General features: G+C 45.3%; 1 protein-coding gene across 1 annotated transcript; it reads left to right on the top strand.

The window, feature by feature from the left end:
- Positions 1 to 11,041: 11,041 nt before the first annotated feature.
- LOC124233802 (protein phosphatase 1L-like) lies at positions 11,042 to 21,815 on the top strand. Its single transcript, XM_046651010.1, has 3 exons — positions 11,042 to 11,129; positions 13,992 to 14,195; positions 17,353 to 21,815. The coding sequence occupies exons 1-3, from the start codon at positions 11,042 to 11,044 to the stop codon at positions 17,697 to 17,699; spliced, it is 639 nt and encodes a 212-aa protein (XP_046506966.1). The 3' UTR covers positions 17,700 to 21,815.
- Positions 21,816 to 22,143: the final 328 nt, after the last annotated feature.

Genomic DNA, 22,143 nt, shown 5'->3' with positions numbered 1-22,143 from the left:
TTATCTTATGTCCATTTCTTCATTAAGAGATGAGGTCACATTGCCTCATAGAAATATACAGCAGAGGGCTAGTTATAGGTTGCATATAACAATAAGTGTAGTCAATAGTGTTATTTTTCTTTAAAAAGCAAAGTTGACTCCATCCTGACATGTTTTTCATTTGTTGTTGTAAGCATATCTCCTTGGCTTATATTATAATCCAGTCTCTCCTCTTCAGTAGTCTGAAAATCACGTGAAAATTCTCCCGTTTTCTTCAGTGGTTCTGCCTCTCACCAATTAAGGAAGAAATAGCCCTGGGGACTCTCCTTCTGGAAAAATGACCCAGGTTCTCAGTGCTCTGCCCCGTTAGAAAGCAGGCTGACTGCTGGGGCAGCGTGTATTTTTTTTGTCCGAAGCTATTCTAGTATTGGAATGTCCAATGTTCAATTTCTCTGGTATTTTATGAAACTCACACCTCAACATATTTTAAATTATAATCCCTAGCTTCTACCATTTAGCAAATTTAAGTAGAAAGCATTGGATGAACCTGCTTCCCATCTGCTGATCAAAGTGGAGCCTGACGTAAGTAAACTTCTCCAATATAAATGCTAAAGTCTCATTTCCACAGGCCTTTGGATCTTTCAAAGTTGACTTCTGGAAAGGTAGTGCTGGATCGCAGGCAGCATACACGCCCTATGGAAATCTACCAGGGTTGGGTCTAAGATGGGTTATTCCATTTGTATACCCTCTTTAAGGCCACAGGAGTTTGCCAGATTCATAGTCATGCTTTGAAAAGGATTAGCTGGCCAATTGCTTGGTCTTAATGAAATAGTACACTCTTTTATCTCTGAATAACCCTTTACTTTCTTCTTTACATTAAGATATTTCTTTCAAGGAGTGAAAGTTCAGCATTTTTAATCAGAATTTTTAAGTACCATACATAATTTTATAATTATTTCTAAATTGTAGCCTTAGAGATTTAATTCTTAAGTAGTTCTAAAACACTCCTTCCCATCTTCTAAACTCCTCAGCTGGATGTCAGTCAGCCATTGGAACAAGGGACTGATGTAACACGTGAACATGTGTTAATTTAAGAGCCTTAAGGCTGGGGATTTCCCTTTGCACTTTAGTCTAAATTTGCTAGCAGGCAAGAGCACTGTTCACTAACTCCCTGTAAGGTTAAACATGAGAACTGAAGATAGAGCAAGAGAAAATCAAGTACAATAATTTACTCTCTACAGTGCTGCAGTTCAGTGCTGCAGCATGTGGTCAAAGCACTTACTGTTAATTAAGCAAGAAGATTTCATGTGGACGATTTGTGAACATTCTAAAGTCGGGTTAGGAATTTGGTTCTTTTTCATGTTTTCTTTCTTGGCACAATTTTCTTAAATAGTGTGTGAATCTGTATTCATATTTGCAACTCAGTAGTGTTTAAGAGCTTTGACATTTCTTAATGTCAGTAATTTCTATATTGAGGTTTGGCATATATTTGGACTCATGGTAAATCAGATGTTGTAGTTATCATCAAATTAAAAGAATATCTTTAAAGATCTTTCTCAGGGGGCCAGCCCAGTGGTGCAGCTGTTAAGTTCACACATTCTGCTTCGGTGGCCCAGGGTTCACCAGTTCGGATCCCAGGTGTGGACCTAACACCCCTTGTCAGGCCATGCTGCAGCAGACATCCCACATATACAGTAGAGGAGGATGGGCACAGATGTTAGCTCAGGGCCAGTCTTCCTCAGCAAAAAAAGGAGGATTGGTGGCAGATGTTAGCTCAGGGCTAATCGTCCTCAAAAAAAAAAAATCTTTCTCAGGGCCTGCCTGGTGACATAGTGGTTAAGTTTGCATGCTCCACTTTGGTGACCCAGGATATGTGGGTTCAGATCCTGGGCACAAACCTACACACCACTCATCAAGCCATGCTGTGGCAGCATCCCATATACAAAGTGGAGGAAGATAGGCACAGATGTTAGCCCAGGGCCAATCTTCCTCACCAAAAATTTAAAAAAATCTTTCTCAAGTATGGAACAGAAAAAATAATCCCCTTTCATTCATATATTTATTCAACTCCCCCCAATACACACACACACACACACACACACGCAATCCAAGCCTTTCTCCTCACCAACTTTGTTTGGCTAACTCATATTCATCAGTCAAAACTCAGCTCAGATATCTCCTCCTCATACCACGGCTTGCCTCTCTCAACTTTAACCACAATAGAATTGTTTTTCTATTCTCTCCCCTCTGGCACCCCATTAAAACTGTGACTTCTTCACTTAGGGACTACACCTTTTGTTTCTGAGTCCCTAGCTCCTATTAGAATGCCTAGCATAGCAGAAAGTGCTTATTAAAAGCCTGCTAAACGAGTGACTAACTTTAGCCTCCAGACTAGCTAGCGATGAGTTCAGAGGCTATATAAGCATCATGAATAGCTCAGGCAGAACCTTTTTGTGGCCAGAATGGCAGGAGCCCAGCAAGTCAAGGACAGTGCTGCCCTGGGGGTTGTAGCTCCCTCAGGGGCTGTGTGAGGCCAGACCAACACGGAAATGATGTGCTGAGGTGCCCTCCCACCCCGGATCCCTGCTGCCTAGCACTTTTGCCCTGTCTGTAGCCCAGTACCAGCTCTGTGTGAGTGAGGCTGCTGCAAACTTTTAGCTTATTCAGGAACAGAACTCCAAGAAGTAAAATAGGTAGAGAGAAACATTCTCCTGGTGGAGCCCTGAACAAAATTCATTTATGTGAATTATCCTTAATGTTTAAAAACCTTGTTTCCTATTCAAGTTGGAGGTTGACTTCATTACGTTTGCCAGGAAAATAGACTGCTGACAAGTGAAATAACTACCTTCAGAGGTCAGTTCAACTTGGGGTAGCTCCACAAGGGCAGCGGGGCTTTGAGAAGCTTCACTTCTCACCTGTCGCCCAGAGGAGTACTTCCGGGGATCCTCAGAGCGGCGTTGAGTGGAGCGTCTGCCCCTTCAAGTGTTCTTATTTTTCAGGTCGAAAGATGTCTCCTGCAGGTCACAGATGAAACAGTTGGGGGTCAAGAGGGGATTTAGACCTACTTAGAGCACAGTGGTCCCCATTTAATTATAGAGTCCCCTTCATTCTTAACTAACCTGGCAGCTCCTTTATCAGTATGTGCAGGAAGCTCATGCCTTAAGTGTCCATTTAAACCCTTGGGCCTCTAACAGCTAAGGCTTTCTTTCCCACTTGGAAAATATGAGCGTTTAGGTTGTATTCAGCAGAGGCTCAGGCTAGCAGCCTGGAATATGCCCGAGTTCTAGGGAGGTGCAGCTCAAGTCTTGGTTCCACTGCAGGTCTTAGTCCCTGTGCCTGTTGCCTTATCTGATAAATGGAAATTAATAATATCCCTCACGGTCATTGGAAGAAGTATTTGCTAGCACTTTTCAAATTCTGAAGACTATTGAACTCTCTCCAGTGCACTCCGCACATTACCTTCTGGATGCCCAGAGCTCCTTCCAAAGTGACTCAGCATCGGGAGCCTGGGAGAGGGTGTGTCTGAGGCTGTTTCCAAGCTGATCAGCTCCTCTCCCTCACTTATTTCTTGGGCTTTTTACTTTCTTATTGTTCCTGGCCTAGAAGAAAATCATATATTTATCTTCCAAGTCAGCTATGACTTAAAAAGCAATTCTTAAAAACTCTTTATATATTATGTGCACACTGTACCAGAAAGATTTCTCTGACTATCTAGATTGTATGTTGTCCTCCATTGTTCTTTAGTGGAAGCAAATATAAACTTTAAAGAATCCTTAAATAAAGCAATTTGCTGCCAAAGCTGACTGCTTCCTTGCCACAGATTTTAAAAGCCTGATTGAGGGTGTCAGACCTGGTTTCAAATTCCAGCTTTCCCACTCAAAAGCTATGTGACCTTGAGGAGTTTCTTGTTCCTTACCTGTAGAATGGAGGGATGATGATGATGATGATAACGATAATAATAATAATATACACCTTGCAGGATTTCTGTGAAACTAACAGAGGTCAGGTATTTGTGAGCAGCAAGCAGTGTGCAGAGTGCCTGGCCCATTGTAGCTTGTTTAGTTAATGACATTTCCCTTCGTGGCTTGAGATACTGGCATCCTGTAATTCTTCCTGCTTTGTCTCCTGCCCCTGCCCCCATCACACTCACCTCCTACAATGTGACACCCACTCAGCAATGGCCTGTAGCAGGAAGAGACTCACCACCTGCTGCCTTAGAGAACTGGCTTTCCCTGGTCAAGGCTTCCTGTGCAGCAAGTGTGTCGGAATCAGCCTGTTCCTGGTGGCTTCCACCCTCTGTCATCATCCCTTACTGCTTTCTGGGCAGCAGCATCAAATTGTGTGGTGTTATGGTGACACTGAAGTGTGGTGTCAGCAAACCCAGAGCTTTCTGAGTCCTACTAATGATGAGCCTGGCACCTAGCATTCCCCCTGACACTGTTCCCTCTCTCTGGAACTGCATTGGCCAAAATGGAAACAGGGGAGGCAGTAAGGTTTATCAGTATTTCACTTGCATAGCCTCAGTCTTGTTATTGAAATGGCAAGTTGGTTCAGTGAGGAAAGTAAAACAAGTCAGTGAAAAATCTAGTCATCATTGTAGACCATGGCAGAAGACCCTGAGTAAGAAGGAAAAAGATGCCTGACATCAAGGAACATGAAAGTAAAAAGCACTGAATTTGGTAAAAGTGAAATAATTACTATAAATGAGTCACATGAAATGTAGGAAATTTGGGAAAATTCAGAAAAATCTTTTTCAAAAAATTTAAATTAGAGGCCAGCCTGGTGGCACAGTGGTTAAGTTTGCACGTTCCACTTCGGCAGCCTGGGGTTCACCAGTTCAGATCCCGGGTGCAGACCTACACACCGCTTGTCAAGCCATGCTGTGGCAGGCATCCCACATGTAAAGTAGAGGAAGATGGGCACAGATGTTAGCTCAGGGCCAGTCTTCCTCAGCAAAAAGAGGAGGATTGGCACTAGTTAGCTCAGGGCTAATCTTCCTCGAAATAAATAAATTAATTAAATATATTTAAAAAATTTTATGTACAGTTTTATTCCATTTTTCACTTATGAGCACTTTCCCATGACAATATATATTCTCCAGAAACACTGTATTTAATACTCATATAATGCCTTATTATTTGGATATTTCATGATGCATATTATATCTACTCCATCTTGGTTATTTCCGTTGTCTTGCTGTTTTAATTAGTTCTGTGAGGTCAATCCTTGTTCATGAAGGAACATCTGATTGTTTCCTTTGGAAGAAATTCCAAGGATTGGTATTACTGAGTCAAAGAGTATTAACAAGTGTTTGTTCTATTCTTTGTTTTGCAAGTGAAATATAAAGAAATCCCTTTTAAAAAGCTGCTGCTTTCGTTCATTTTTATTCTACAGAGTCTTTATTTACCTCCTCCTTTGTGCCAAGAACCATATTAGGCTGTGCGAATTTCTTACCCTATTGTATCTTCAAGAGAGTTGCGGTCTCACTTCCTCCCAGTGGTCCTCCCCACCACCCACCATCTCCCTCTCCCTAGACTGAGCCCAGCCCCCTCTCTGCCATCATCCCCATCCGCACACCCAGGCTCTCAGTGCTGTCATAGCTTTTACCACGCTGGACTCGTAAGTGTCTGGTTCCATCTCGCCATTAGGCAGTAAGCACCTTGGGGCTGAGGACTCTATCTTCTTCATCTTTATTGTCCCAGCACCAAGCCTAGTAATTTGCACACAGTAGGCACTAAGTGAGGGAATGAAAAACATAAGACTGTTTAGTCAGCCTGCGCGCGCACATGCGCACACACACACCACCCCTAATCTTACATTATTATTAAGTACAGGAGATAGAGGTATGAGATGGAGAGAGGAGAAAATGTTATTCATTTTCATGAAGTAACATGGTTGTATTTTCTCAGCTGTAGATGTATAGATAGGATATCACTTTTCGGTATGTTTCCAGATGGGCCAGATGGAATTAAAGTCAGAATTTTATCAGATCCTTGGGGCAGCAGTCTTCCTGAAGACATAGCTTTAGAGTGAGTTTTGTAGTCCACTGAGCCCAAATCAAGCTGAAGAGTTAATGATTATTGGATCAAATGGCCCCAAAATCAGATTTGGTTTTATTTATTTATCCCAAATGAATGTAATTGTACAACCTTTATTTTGTTCCTTTAAATGAGGATATAAATGACTGTGTTCTGTTTGGATGGAGAAGATCATCTGGAAATAATTTGTGTGTAACTGTAGAACCTGCCAGTGGCATGCTTCGCAAGGGCAAATTTGGCTTTGGAAATTATTTCTCCTTCCAGCTGGAATTCTTCAGTAATATGGATGTGCTAACTAACTCAGCGGCCAGGGAAGTCACGTTTAGTTATCAAACAGTATTGGTACTGGCTATAGCATTTTTAAAATTAAATTTCATAGTTTCTAGGCCAGGGTAAAATTTAAAATGTGCAACATGCAATAGATAGATGGATAGATAGACAGACAGACAGACACACACACACATTTCATAGCTACAAAATGAACACATGTAGAAATGTAACTTAATTTATTTCTCTAGAACTGAATGTAACTTAGATTTTGAGTTCATATTGGACCTGATACTAAAATCTTGCTGTATTCTCTTCCAAGTATATTCCATAATTTTCTGATTTTTCTCAGATTTTTATGTGTAAATACCAAGTTGAGTTTATGTTTTCATCTCCCTTTTCTCCAGGGTGAGTGTTACTGTCCTGGCATCTGCTGGCATGACGCAAGGTCTCCAGGACCTGAGGTTGGAAGGCTCGCAAGCCCCTGAGTTGCCATTCCTCTCTCAGGGAAGCCCAGCAGTTGTCTGCTGTTCTCTTTGCTTCACAGTAGGCTGTCCGAGTGAGCTTCTCTTTCATCCATGGCTTCTCCAGACTGGGGCAAAGGTTTATGGTCTTTTGGGCTGTGCCCTGGAAAGCGAGGTCTGGGTCTTCTGTGCTTTGAGCTCCATATAATTCTTGGAGATCCACACATCAAAGACTCCCTCTTGTTTTCCTGTTTGTCTTCCCTCCATCTCGCCCACCCCACAACACGGCCTGCCTGGCCAGCCTCACTTGTCAGGGGGAGCAGGAAGAGAAGACTCATGGGCAGGAAAACTCGCTGCTCCATCTTCATGTGCCTGTGGTTCAGTGCAGAACTGGGCTGATGAATGCTCAAAAAGACTTTTCTCTTGAGAGCATTGTTTTTGTGAGTTTCCACAGTCTCCTTGCATCTCAAAAGGTAAACATGACTACTTCTTTCTCTTTGCTCTTCAGCCAGAGCAATCCTAGTCTTCCCTGGGACAGCGAGGGCCTCAGACTGAGTGACGGAGAGTTATGTACACTCGAGGGGCAGGAACTTCAATTAATATCTCCACAGGTCGTCCTTCCAACACGTGCATATGTAAATAGGTTTATAGCTGTATGGTAATTTAAATAAAGATAACTTAATAACCTCAGAGACTAGGTTTGTTTTTAATTGAAACAATAGGGAAGAGGGTTGATTCTACCCTGAGAAAAAAGGTCGAAGAAAGTGTAATTCTTTGTTAAGCACCAAATGCATCAGGCTGCGCCTCTTGTTTCCAGCCTTCTTCCCTTTTCTCTCTCTTTCTTTCTCCTCTGAGCCTTTTATTAAAAAGCAAATGCCCCTTTTAATAGAGCTCAATTTTAGAAGTTCCTATTATACCCCACTCCCATAGCATTCATAAAGAAGCAGAGACTGTACTTGTAATTTGCTGGGAACCCTAAAGAGAAGTAAAATATCTCACTGAAGAATTCTCGAATAGTATGAAGACATGAAAAATTATACCCAGTGCATCCCTGGTTTATGTAGAAAGAATCAAAGAACCATGAAATTAATTTTATTTACCACTAAAAGATACTGGCCTTAGAATCCAGGTTGTAATTATGTAATTATAAATTAATTTCAGTAGCATGCTACCATCTGAACTAAATGTCAGCAATAGTTATAAGTCTGTTAATGAGCATCACAAAAGCTTGTCTGCTTCCTTGTACCTCAAAGTCGTCATGCCCCGAGTACAGATGGCGGCTCCTGCACCAAGGACCTGCTGTGGTTTTCTGAGACTCCCCAGTGCGTGTGACCAGTTCAGTAGGAGGTGACTCTCTTTAACGTGTTCATTCTTAACTGAAAAAAGATTAGAAGGGTGTCCACAGGCCACAATCAAGTGTGAAATAAATGTTGTTATTATAGCAGTTGAAATGTGAAGTTGAAGAACATTTCAATTTCAAAATGGTGTTCAATAGCATTAGAGGACACATCTTAACTCTGGTGAAGTGGGAAAATTAAATGAATACTTCATCACATTCTAAAAGCCTGAATTATGACCTCACCCCCCACCCCCCATTAATTGATTGTTTTTCTTATTTAGGGTGGCACACTTCGTTTGTGGAGAAGACCTTTCTGGCACTCATGCACTGTTTGTGATTTCTTCTAGTCATTTTATTAATTTCTATATGTGTGCCGAGGAAGAGCCCAAGGATACCTAAATCTAGAATTAAACTACATAGCATCAGGGTTTAAGATAATAGAATTTGTCATCAAGTTTGACTATCTTACGTTCAGCTAATGTCAAACTCAGTGGCTGATATTTTTGCTTATGCAAATATCTGAGAGAGGAAAAGAAAATTATAATTTTTAAAGACCTTCTTCTCACAAAATGTTTTTCCTCCCACTCTGCCCTCCAGCATGTGGTGAGGGGAAATTGAGGCAGCTTCGGTTGCGAAGGAAGACCGAAAGAGGTGCCATTTGTGGGGGGCCGTCTGTCCGTGCCCAGTCTGGGGAACTCACGTAAGCCTGCCTGTGTCCATGGGAGTGCCCCACCCTGCTCCTCTGTCAGTAAGCCCACAAAGAGAGGCCGTCCCAGGCCTTCAGGTCTTGATGGAAGAAGGCTCTGATGTGTTATCGGTCACACTCACATGGGGCCTCTGGTGTGTTGCTGTCGCTATCTCACTCTTCCGGCAAGGGCTTGAGAGCTGCCACCAGTCTCTGTGTGCAGTAGAAACCCTCCAGTGTGCTGTTGGGCTGAAGTTCCTCATTGAGTGACCCTCTCTGTGGCATCTTTCTTCCTGGGGCGGGTGGGGGCAGGGTAGGGCCTCCAAGCAGGGTTGCCGGTATCGTGCACGTTTGATCGCACAGCTCTAGGAGGCACCATTCACACTGCGGTCACTGCCAATTTGAGTACGTATCGTGGCCACTTTGTGGAGGTGGTAGTGAAGTATCCTAAGGAAGAGATACCTTTCTCTGATTTGCACAAAAACATTAAATACAGGCCAGTGACAACCTGCTGCAAGGTTGAAAGCCACGCTCTGGCAACCCACTGGGTGGGTCTGCCCTCACTAGCTGCGAGACCTTGGGCTAATCCCTTAATCTCAGTTTTATCATCTGTAAAATGGGGATAATAGTACCTCAGAGGCTGTCAGGATTAAAGAAAGTACATATGCCAAGGACTGAGCATAGTGCCTGACACATAGTGAATGGTCAGCATATCGTAGCTCCCCTAATTTGGCCCGTGCTTGTCTCTGTGCACACATAGATCTCTTTCCAGTCACTTTCCATTCAAGGCGCTCATAGCATAAAATAACTTTGAAACTCTTACTACAAGACTCGTTACTGTGGAGCTGTTGATTCATGGTAGGAATGGTTCATTAGTATTAATTCACTAGCTTGCACACAGTTAGACTAGTGTGTCAGGTAACTCTCCTTTCTCCCAGCCCAGCCACGCTCGCTGACATAACTCTGAGGAGGGCCTGCCTCCAGGAAAATGTACAGCAGGAGGTGCACGGACTCGGGCAATAGATGAGTGAAAAGGAATAAAGAAGGAAAGCTCACTCTAGTTTTCCAGACAACGGATCGTCCCTGACAGGTCTGCCCCACAGTGGCATTACCTATTACAAGACTGGTGAACACTCTAAGGAGGTCAGACTTGGGCGAACTTAGAGATTGTGCCGACAGGGGATGGGGGCTGGGGAGCCTTATCTGCCGGCTGCCTGGCTCTTTGGCTGTGTTTCAGGCTCCTCACAGCGCTGGGGCTGGGGGTGGGCTGGCAGCCCTGCTGACAGGGATCCTATCATCCCCGTGATCCTTGCCTTAATGACTGGCTGTGCCTGCTCTTTTTCCAATATGTTGCACACCAATATAATTTCTGTCAGTTACCAGGCCCTGATGTCATCTAGGCCCTGAAATTGTGTTATTGAACTAACATTCATTGTCAAACCTTTACAAGATAAACCTGTTTCTCCTCATCCTATAAATGTGTTGAGTCTCCTATGCTGTGTATAAGGAATGGCCTTTAGGCTGTTGTAACACCTTCACTGAAATCCTGTCTCTCTGTCTCTCTTTGTCTGTGTGTGTGCTTTTCCCCCATGTCCCTCTTCCCTTCCTTATCCTTTGTCACCCCTTCTCTCCCCACCCCCAATTTCTTTCTCTCTTTCCTAAAGAAAAAAAACCGGCACCTTCCCTTACTCTCTCTTTTTATTTTTTCCTTCTTCTTCTTCCCAAAGCCCCCCAGTACATAGTTGTATATTCTAGTTGTAGGCCTTCTATTTGTGGCATGTGGGACGCCGCCTCAACATGGCCTGACAAGCGGCGCCATGTCCGCGCCCAGGATCTGAACCAGCGAACCCCTGGGCCACCGCAGCAGAGCGCCCGAGCTTAACCACTCGGCCACGGGGCCGGCACCTCCCTTACTCTCTTACAAAAGACTGTATGTCACAGAGGGAGTCACTGTTAGCACGAGAAGTGTGACACGGATGGGAGGGTGTCCACGTGCGGTATGAAGCAAGGCACCTCAGATGTTCATTCCACCCAGCTCTCTCCACTCTGCCCAGCTTGCCACCTCCACCCCAAGAAAACAGGGAGCTGCAGGGTCACTTATAAGAAAATGCTGCAGTAGGGTGAACTCTCATACAATAAGGATTCTCGTGACTCCCGCTTTTAAATCATGGCTGTGTGCCTGCAGAAAAGGGGGCAGTGGGTGTGAGGGTGCAGGGTGTGTTTTGATGGCTCCCAGGGCAGGGTGTTCTGCTGCGAGTAGGCATTGTGGATGGTCCTGCTCAGGGATGAGGTGAGGCTGTGCAGCGGGAGCCTAAAGGCAGCTGAAGCTCACTCGTCTGTCACCGAGTCACTGATGGGTAAATGGTCGCTGATGGTCGAGTCTGAATCTTCCACTGTGGACAGTGCTGCTGTGATCATTGTCACTGCTGTTCCTCTGGGCCTTTTTTCTACCTGTGCCGTCCTACTACTACGATTGTCGATTCTGTTTTTCTGTTTTATATCTTGCATACTTTGCTTCATGCAGTAGATGTGCTCCAGAAATGTTGTGAATAAATTGTGGTTTTAAATAACATGTTAAATTCATCTTAATACTGAAAAGCATAAAGAAGAAAATAAAGTGGTCTAAAATCCCATCACCTAGATAACCCTGTTAATATTTTTTTAAAAAATAAGTGTCTCTTTACTTACACGGTTAGAGTATATATATTTGCACAGTACAAAGGTGTGACTTGTCCAGATACTACAATTAGTACAAGTTGTAAATTGAAAAGCACCCCCACTTTTCTCACCGCCACCCCAATCCTTACCCCTCCCCAGCATAAGGAGTCTGTGCCGTGTGCAAAGCACTATTATAAGAATATAGCAATGAGTATTAATAAGAAGTACTTTGTTTTAAAGGACTTTCTAATAAAAACAAAAAACAGCAATGAGTAAGGCATCACCCTGGCCCTAAAAGAAGCTATTAGTCTAATGGGTCAAAGATTATTTAACCTACAGTAGGTTCGTGTGCTCCGCTTCGGTGGCCCAGGTTCACAGTTCCGGATCCTGGGTGTGGGCCTACTCCACTTGTCAGCCGTGTGCAGCATCCCACATATAAAGTAGAGGAAGACTGGCACGGATGTTAGCTCAGGGCTAACCTTCCTCAAGCAAAAAAAACTTACATGCAGTTCAATACTGCTAACCATGGATGTAGAGGTGCCATGGCTGAAATGGGAGTAGGGCAGGGGCCTATAGCTCAGCCAGGTAGATCCCTCCACTTCCCTCACATGGGACCCCAAAGCCTTTCCCTGGATCCCATGCAGTACAGGCAAATGGAAACACCTACTAGACAGCAATATGGACCTCAGGCGTGCCAGTCAGCTAGTGGCGTAGACTTAGAGGGTGGTGGGAGCCAAGGTCAGGAACGTGTTCTGGCAGAGTGTGCAGAGTGAGAGGGAAGAGGGCCCCACAGAGAGACAGCTCCAAGAGTTATCTAGAGATACGTCCCTGTTTCACCTTTCATTCACACTCTAAGAATGTGCCTTGTAGGAGAAGTTGTGCTCTGTGTTAGCCGAGTTCACCCAATCAGATGCTTGAGGACACAGTGAGGTGGTTGAAGATCAAAATGCAACTAATACCGAGAACAGAATAATTTCTAATCATATGAATGTTCTTGTATTAACATTGTCATTCTTACAGATTTTTTTTAGGTAAAAGATCTGTGATTTGCTTTGGTAATCTCTAAGATGTCTTTTTCTTTTTCTTTCACAAGACTTTACGTATCAGAAATCTTAAGTTAACCAACATTTCATGTGTTTCCATTTCTGATCAAGGCAATTTTGAGTTAAACAGGTTTAAGTTTTTGTCTTAATTTCAAACAAAATTACAAGAACTGAGGGCTGGCCTGGTGGTGCAGCAGTTACGTTCACACACTCTACTTCAGCAGTCCGGGGTTCCCCGGTTCAGATCCTGGGTGCAGACCTACGCACTGCTCATCAAGCCATGCTGTGGCAGATGTCCCACATATAAAGTAGAGGAAGATGGGCATGGATAGTAACTCAGGACCAATCTTCCTCAGCAAAAAAAATGAGGAGAATTGGTGGCAGATGTTAGGTCAGGGCTAATCTTCCTCAAAGAAGAAAAACTATAATAACTGAGTATGCTAATTATTCTCCTTGCTCATGATATTGACCTGTATTTATTCTTTGTGTCTGTTTAAGAATTCAGTCTTTTTTGTTTTCTGTGAAGATTAAAGAGCTGTTTAGGTGCAGTTTACATTCTGTTACGGAACATGACCTTCTTAATGAGGAGGGAAATATTAAAGAAGACTAACTGATAAATAGTTTTAGCAAGTAAAAGTGTTGTCAGTTTGAAGCAGGAGTGTAAGGTGCATTTCAGCGGGTATTTGTGTACTCAGTGGCTCTGTTGGGGTGGGGATGGGGGGACACGGTGGACAGAGGGCACGAGGCGGGTCCTGAGGGCAGTCTCCACATAGAGCGGCCGGCCCACTCTGCGTGCTTGTGTGCACTCTCACTCCAGGGAGGGTTTGAGGAGCGCGTGTCCTTTTGGGTCTCGTGTAGGTTCCAGGCAAGCAGGTCTTCGTCTTGCTCCCCTCCTGACTCTGACCTCCCAGCCCCACCTCCTGTCTACCTAGGCCTCATTTCTGTCTTCCAGGTAGGTTTCTCTGCTTCTATGTTTGTAGTCCCCCCCTGCCATCCTGGAGCTGAGCTGGTTGTGACCAGTCTTTGCTGTCAGACGTTACGTAGGCAAGTTTGTATAACAGCCCCTTCACGGCTCCCAGTGGCTCCATAGGGTCTGGCTGTTGGCATCTGTCATTTACTGGCTCTTCCAGGCTCTGCAGCTGAGGTGCCCACCCAACTCCCATCCTTCCCACTTTCACCTTCGACTTCCCAGAAACTCAGCACTGACGAGAAGCAGAAAATATGTATCAGTTGTCTGAAGCTTCAAACTGATTTTGATTCTCTCCTAATCCTTTTAAATGTGATATGTGTTTAAATTAAGAGCAGCAGAGACAAAATGATTTGGGAAATGATGGTGTTATCCTAGCCTATTTCAGTGACACTGTAACATGGTTAAGAAAATTGTCTGTCGGATTCGATCAGTGTCGTTGAAGTGAACAGCCGTCATTCCCGGGGCGGCTGCAGTCAGATTCTCACCCAGCAGGAGTGGTTTTAATGACTGAAGAAACCAGTAACCACAGACGCAGCCTAACCTCAAAGCATTGCTGACCTCCCACATTGCCTCTTTCTTCGATTTTTCAGGTACAACATGTTTGATTGCCCTCCTATCAGATAAAGACCTCACCGTGGCCAACGTGGGTGACTCGAGAGGGGTCCTGTGTGACAAGGACGGGAATGCCATTCCTTTGTCTCACGATCACAAGCCTTACCAACTGAAGGAAAGAAAGAGGATCAAGAGAGCTGGTGAGCTTGTGAAGGCCTCTGAGGATGGGCTGTCGTCCTGTTCCGTGCCAGGCTGCTCGTCTGGATGACCCTAGGGGGCAGAGGGCAGGGGGTGCAGTTACCCAGTGATTAGCAGATGCATCACTGGGTGCTGCTGAGGGGGCTGAGACCGCGCTTCGTAACATCTCCTGTCAAATCAGGGGCCACTGAATTTGCCCTTCTTCCTAGCCAAAGATTCCAGAAGGGCTAAAAATAGCCCTTTATTAGTTTGAAGGCTAATGAGACTTTTGGGCCCCTGCCTTCTGCCTCATTCCTGCCTCTTGCCATACTCTGCTTCCCTCAAGCCACACCACACTCCTAACCAGTCCCCAGAAAGACCCATGTCTCTGATACTGGTGTGCCTTTGCAAGTGCATCCCCACTGTCTAGTGGCTAACAATTACTTGGTCTTTAAGACTCAGTTTAAGGGAGTCCTTTTTTGGAAGGCTTTCCTGTCACCCTGTGCAAAGGCTCCCCAGTCTGGGTTAGGCACCCCTTTAGTCTTTCCCTAGCACCCTAGTGGGCCTCTTGAGTCCTCTTTCACAACATATGGACATACCTGGCTCTCTCATCTGCCTTGCCTTCCCGACTGTGAGCTCTTTGAGGGCAGGCACTTGGTCTGTTCATATCTCTACTCGCAGCACCTGACTCAGAGCCTGGCATAAATTAATATTCCAGAGGGTAGAGGGTGCCTTTTTCATTCGTTTTTTCAACATCCAGGGGCTTGGGGATACAAAGTTACATTCTGGAATTGGGATGGGGGTGGGGAATGGAGTAGACAGACATTAACAATAAAATAAATAAGTGAATTATCCAGTATATTCCGAGGTGGTAACTGCTGTGGAGCTACGTAAAGCAGGTAAAGGAACGGGGAGTGTCGGGTGCCATTATAATTAGGGTGGTGAGTGCGGGCCTCATTAAGGCGCATTGGGAGAGGACTTGAAGGAAGGTTAACAGTTGATGATTACATTTGCACGATCCTCTGGGGGGGTCGTTTCTAGGACCCTCCTGCCCCTCCCCAGACTGAAGGCTGCAGCCTGGAGGCTCCGCACACCCACCACGCACCAGGCCCAGCTGCCAGGGGAGCTCGTGCCCCTGGGGCTCTGACCAGGCTGGGTCCCTGCCACCTGTTGACTCAGTCTCTATGGTCAGCTTCCGTCCTAATCAACATTGCCTTTTCGCAATAGAAAGCTGGACTTTTGAGTCAAAAAGTGTTGAATTTTATTATAACCTCCTGCTTCAGTGACTGCTTGAGATGCAGAATAATTTTTGGTGAAAGCTTTGGTCAGGTTTTTGGTTGATGGGATGAGACAAATGATGTTTTAGGAACATCCGTCAAGCTTTGATGGGCAGCAAGCAGGATGAGCAAAATCCCCTGGCTGCTTCTGTGCGAAGTCACCGTGTCCCCGTGAGTCAGCTGTGGGCCTGGACTTCAGATACAGTTAGCCTGCTCTGTGTGAGCGTAGGCAGGGATGAGTCTGTGATACACCTGCAAGTGTCGTCTGAGCATCCAGCACTCTCTTCTGGAATGTCACTCCCATCTCAGCCTCCCTTCTCTTCCCTGCCACACCCTGCCCTGCAGTCATTCTTTGCAGAAGCAAATTTGAACTCCCTCTCCGAGGAGGTCAACCTAACCTGCTGTGTCAAGGCTGTATTTTATAGCAAAGCTTAAGGGACAAAGATTGATTTTATTTTTTATGTGTATTTTCTCTGACCTCAGCCTTCCTTTCAGGATTTCTTTCCCCTTCCTACTCAGCATGACAATACACTGCAACCAGTCTGGGCCACATACACATTGGTCCTGCCTCCACCCCTTTTGCTGTTTCCAACAACAGTGATATCAGCTGCCATACACTGTGTGCTCACTCTGTGCTGGGAGCCAAGCCTCGCGCTTTACAAGTATGCTTTCTCTTTACCTTCCTTCTGAGGTTGGTAATGTTATCCTCATTTTACACCCAACAAAATGGTGCCTCAGAGAGGCCTGTGTGCCCAAAGACACACAGCTAGTGAATGATGAGACCAGAACTGAGACGCAGGACAGCCTGGCTCCAGAGCCTTGCTCTTGCCACCAGACCACATTCCTGGAATGTTCTCATACATCTCTGCCCATGGAAGTGCTCCCCGTCATTCAAAGCCCAGCTTCAATGCTCACTCCTCCCTGATCATCACAGCCAGAAATCATCCCTGCTCTCCACTCACAGCATTTAGGGGTACCAGTCTCCCCGGAAGCAGACTGCTTTGTGCCCGCAGCTGTTAGTACATGTGGTTTCTCCCTCCTGCCAGACTGTCTGCTTCTTTAGAGAAAGGTCTGGATCTTGTATAACTTTATAGCCTACAAATGGCCTTACATGGAGTATATTTTTAATAAATATCTGACAAATAATATGTGAATGATGGAAGTTCTAGCTCCCTTAAAGAAAAAAATAATAATAGATAATGTTGCAAGTGCATATTATAGTCAGGCACTGTGCTAAGTTTTTATTTGGAATAACTTTTTTTTCTTGCAACGACTCAGCGGAATAGGTGCTATTGTTATCCCCATTTTGCAGCCAGGGAAACCCAGGATGAGAGAGAGTTTCTCCTCCAAAGTCACACCTAGCTACAAGTGACAGAGCCGAGAATCAAATCCAAGCAGTCTGACCCAGAGCCTGAGCCTTTAACCGCTGTGCTAAAATACGCCGTTCTTTAATCTGATCCTATTTGGGGAGCGGTTTTGGGATCTACATGGTCACACCCAGGGGCAGCCTCCAGCTAAATGAGGTACCCTGGTGGTTGTCTCCAGTGCCCATCCCCCTGCCTTTCAGCACTCCTTTGCCACTCTCCTCGAACTCCCACCCTAGTGCCCCCCACTGTCCGTCACTGAGCTGCCAAGGTATTGTTGAGTTAGAACTGATGCCCTCACCCATACGTGTCTCCTAGCCTCAATATTCTTATTGATATATTCTTGAAGCTCTTTAAGATGCCAAGGATAAGGACATGAGGATCTGTTGCTGTCGCTTGAGGCCCCCAGCCATGCGGCTGGCATGCTGCTCCTTCTTGCAGTGTGCGGGTGGGCTCAGGCTTTTGTACACACACTGGAACTCTACCAGGTGGGTGAGATCTCAGTTGGTCAAGCTAATAGGTTCATTTTCTCTTTCCAGGAGGTTTCATCAGTTTCAATGGCTCCTGGAGGGTCCAGGGAATCCTGGCCATGTCTCGATCCCTGGGGGATTATCCACTGAAAAACCTCAACGTGGTCATCCCAGACCCAGATATCCTAACCTTTGACCTGGACAAGCTCCAGCCTGAGTTCATGATCTTGGCATCAGATGGCCTCTGGGATGCTTTCAGCAATGAAGAAGCTGTCCGATTCATCAAGGAGCGCTTGGATGAACCTCACTTTGGGGCCAAGAGCATAGTTTTGCAGTCATTTTACAGAGGCTGCCCTGACAATATAACAGTCATGGTGGTGAAGTTCAGGAATAGCAGCAAAACAGAAGAGCAGTGAACCCTTTGGGGTCTCAGCTGCCTTAGACTAAAGGACTTTCAACACACTGATCTCTTTTAATGTAGTGCAAGGTGTGGGAGTTGCAGTAGGATCATCCATCCCAGACATGGGCCCCCTCCCTGGCAGCCTTAGGTCTGTATGCAGTGATGAACAGAGGGTGCTCTTGGCCAATGTAGTTGAGAGGCTGGAAAATGGTTTCTTCATATTTTCCCAGCTCTTTCATCCAATGTTCCAAATATATAAATATCTAGCTGTAGATGCACACGTATGAAGTGAATGGCATGTGTGCCATATAGTCTCTATTTGAAGATTCTGTTCAAGATCCCTTACAGGGCCTTCTCGGCAGCAGACTTTGTGTCCTCTCTTTGGAGCAGTGAGCAGGGCAGGCTCCCAGAGCTATGGGAGACAGGCCACAGGTCACCTGTGAGTTGGGGCCTGTGTGGCAGCGCCCTTGCCGAGAGGCAGCTGTCTGAGGATGCTCTATCTGCCTGAGCCCAGGTTTTCTGCTCAGCAGCAGCCCAGACAGATTTGGGATGGTTTATTATTCCGCAGCCTCTCTTGGAGACTGAAGGAAGTGGGGAGGATGAGAGCTGCCTGCACAGCAGAAATAACCTTTTTCCCTCCCTCCCTTTATTAGTTAAATAGACTTTGTGTACCACCCGACCAGTCTTTGCGCGTTTATCCTAACTGTGCATGACCTTAACCTTTGGCTTACCCTCACCTTAGACGAGGCTGCTGTTAACTTCACCTCCAGACACCATGAGTTTTGTCTTTCGTTACCAAGAAACCTATTAGAGGAAATGAAAAAAGCAAATCACTATACCACAATCCCTTCCATCTTTAAGGGCAGATAGAGGAAAATAATGGCTGAATAAGTCCCAGTGCCCCTTGGGAAGTCTGCTCTTTGCACTGGGATAGAAAGCTGGTGAGGTGACCCCTGCGCCGAGCTCCAGCTGCCAGTTTTCGTGCAGGGTGTTTTCTCCTAGCCCAGCAGCTTTCGAGCGTCTCTTGAGCAGTGATCTGGGGAGCAGTGGCCGGGAGCTGTAGGTTTGTTCCTTGCCGCCGAGGCCAGTGCCCAGCGCAGGTTGGAATTTAGTGGTGAACTGCTGGGATGTGCTGCTCTTGCAGCGGACGGGCCGCAGCCTTTAACTGTTGGTCGCAGATTTCCCGCCGCCCCGGGCAGCTTCCCCCGCTCCTGCCCTGCGCTCAGTGCGGCAGAGTGGGTTGGAACTCAAGCTTGAACCTGTATTGTTAAGCCCCCCAGAGTTATCTTGGGGCCAGGCTTGCTGCTCTCCATTTCCTATCAACAAAGTCATGTTTCCAATCTCAGTATTTTAGCAGTTAATTGACAGAAATGCTGGGTCAGCCTGTTTGCCTGACTGAAGTGGCTCAAACAGCCAAACAAGATTTTCTTTGCATTCCCAGCTCCCTTGTCTGAAATGCCAGGGTGTCCTCCTGGTTTTGTTTTTTTGGGGTGGGCATTTGTCGCTAGACCTTCTTGAAGGCCCCATTCACTGGCCGCCTCCTGCCCATGCTGTCCCTCCCCTGCCCTTCTTCAGCTGTGGAGCTTTCCAGAAGCAGCTTCCAGGAGAGAACGCGAGAGGATGAAAAGCTTCCGTTGTGGCTGCCGAGGACCGCAGTCTGTTTAGATTCCTCCAAGCACTTAATTTTGTTTGATTGTAATGAGAGTTAACAATGATTTCCCAAGAACTTTGCTTACTTTTGTAAACTGTGACATTAGGATTTCCAATATTAGAATTAGAACCCTGGTTATTTATTTTTTTAGCCATAGAATGTTCTAGACAAGATATCTGCCACCATTTTAGATTGAAGTGTTTGTCGAAAGACACTGAACATTGGGATGTGTCATTTGGGGTGGGGGTTGGGAGGGAATGTGGGGAACATAGGGGTTGTGATCAGTAATGGGACAGTCAAGCCTGGTGGCCTGAGTGTTCCTGGGGATTCAGGACATCCTGACTCGGGGAGTTACCAAACCCCACATCTAACTGACGTTCAGGACTAAGCAGCCTCAGCATTTCATGGTACACAGTCATTTTCCTTCTTCATTTTTAACTTAACCCCAAAATCCATAAGAAGGGAAAGACATTTTTAAATTCCTGTGATGAATGTTATTGTCTAAAATGAAAATAGTAATGTTCTGGTGAAGTTGAAAAGCAAAGCTACTAAATTAGTAAATTAGTGTTTATTTACCCTGCAAAATGTCGTAACAGACGGTGCTGAGTGCAGGGGCGCGTGACTTTCCCTCTAGTTCAGGTTCACAGGCATCTTCTAAATTTTGCTTTGTAGAATTAATCCATTTCTGACTTTAACCAAGTACTGTGGGTATTTCCTAGTCCCTTTCTGCCTCTTTTCCTCCCGCTTTGGCTTGTAGATTTTTTGAAGATAGAAGTTTGAGAAGTAGAGTTGATTAGTAGTTAGGTCTACAGTCCGAGTCCTCTGCTGCCTTCCCCTGTCCCCTGGGCCTTCTCCCTGCCCCTCGTCCAGCTGTCGGTCTGCAGGCCTCAGCTCAGTGCCCTGAGCGCAGGCCACTGCCCTGTTCTGTGGCCTCGGGCAGGTGGAGTCTGGCTGTAGGGACAATGATTTGAGAAGACTGCCTCTGAGGCTTCCCTAGACAGCACTGCCAAAGCTTTGGAATTGTCGCCCGAGGCTGCCTAGACTCCCTCACCTGAGTTCAAGTTGCCAATAGCCCCCATGGTGCCAAATTTGGGGATGATTTTACAGTCTTTTAGAAGCGAAGCTGGGAAAGAACAGGCCGTGCTCATGAGCCCCCAGCAGGATGCCAGCCCAGGTCCTCATAATGCACTGCGCTGCTGCTACTGCTCCCCGGTAATGTGGACTCTTAAAATAGGTTGGGATTTAGCGGGGAGTGGGGGAGGCAGGAAAATCTTTTAAAAAATTCATTGTATTTGCAATTCTCTAATCAAAGGAATAAACAGTACTTATGTGGAAACTCCAAAGCTAGTTCCCAAGACCTGCATTTATTTTATGTGGCCAACTTGCCCAAGGCACTTAACTCTGAAGTCCTGTTCTAATATGGCGTGACTGACCCGTGTGAAGACGTTACTGGTCACCAGTGGCTACTGGTGATTCCTCGCTGTGAATCAAGGTTCTGGCCTCTTGAATCTTGTCTATGGAACAAGAATATTACAGAGAGCGTTTTATAGAGTGAAGGAGCTTATGAAATCTGGGTAGTTTAAAACAGGCCTAATCTCATACACCTGTAACGAACATTCAACCCGCGTACATTTTGTGCAAACAGCATTGCGTTTCAGTTCTATCTGAAGTGATTCTAGGAAATTGATTACACTGTTGAATTGATCCCTGAGGAATCTGGTTATTAATACATGAGGGATTCACAAAGGCAGGGCTCCCTTTTTCCTTTGCCAGGCACACCTGGATCTTCTGGATTGTTTTCCTCTCAGCTGCCAAGTCTAACTCTTGCAACTGTGTCAATGCAGAAGGTTTAGAAAGGGCAACATTTCATTTGAAAGTATAGGAATACATACTCTGGGTAAAGCTTTATTTTCCAATGGTTTCAGAAATTTTCTTCCTCCTTTTGACCCATCATTAAACTGATCTTCCCTTAATATTCCCCCAAAACTGCCTTAGCTTGTCACACCAGCATTCTTGACCCAGCTCTGCAGAAATGACGTGACTGTTAGATGCCATGCTGGGGCCTATTTAATTGCCTCTGGATTAAATTGTTGATATCTAGACTTTTTGAGCTAGTTGGCTGAACACCGCAGGAGTGATAGAATCCAGTGTTCCCCAAAGTGTGTTCCACAGAACACAAGTTCTAAAGATGCTCTTTCCTCCAAATATAGAGTTCCAGGGTCAATGACTTTGGGAAACATATTATCTTAGAAAGTTCATGCATATAAGCACAGTGAAAATTCTAATTTAAAGGTCCTAAAGAGGGAAAAAACACATCACAAATGTCATTTCAGTTAGCTCAGTGTTTTCCAGATTAATATGACCACAGAAACTTTTTTGAGTGACACCTAGTGACAGGAGCTCGTGTTCCATCCGCCCCACTTTGGGAAATTCTGGCGTATGGCAACGTTACTGTTTTCTCATTCACTGTGACTCTTGATAGTAGCAGCACAGCATGCAAGTGAGAAGCACTGAGCCTTTCACTAAGAGGCCGATTGCTGTGAAAGCCGTGGTGGGAAAGAGTATGATTTAGTTTGCCCATCGGCCTCACGTGGACGCAGGAGCCCAGCAATCCAGCTTGAAGCTCTAAACGCCGTCTCCCCTCTTATGTGAGTAATAATAAGCAAGAGCCGTGCCATAGCTAGGGCTTTCTCAAATTCATTCCAAGATTGAATCGAAGTAAATATTTTTACATTTCATCACTATGTGAGAGTGAAGAAAAAAATTGAAAATAATAGGAAAGAGGGAAAAGGCATATTTGGTTTTAATT

Source organism: Equus quagga, unplaced genomic scaffold, assembly GCF_021613505.1.
Source record: "Equus quagga isolate Etosha38 unplaced genomic scaffold, UCLA_HA_Equagga_1.0 241_RagTag, whole genome shotgun sequence".
In the NCBI taxonomy this organism is placed as follows: domain Eukaryota; kingdom Metazoa; phylum Chordata; class Mammalia; order Perissodactyla; family Equidae; genus Equus; species Equus quagga.
This window is presented reverse-complemented; position numbering and strand designations above follow the sequence as displayed.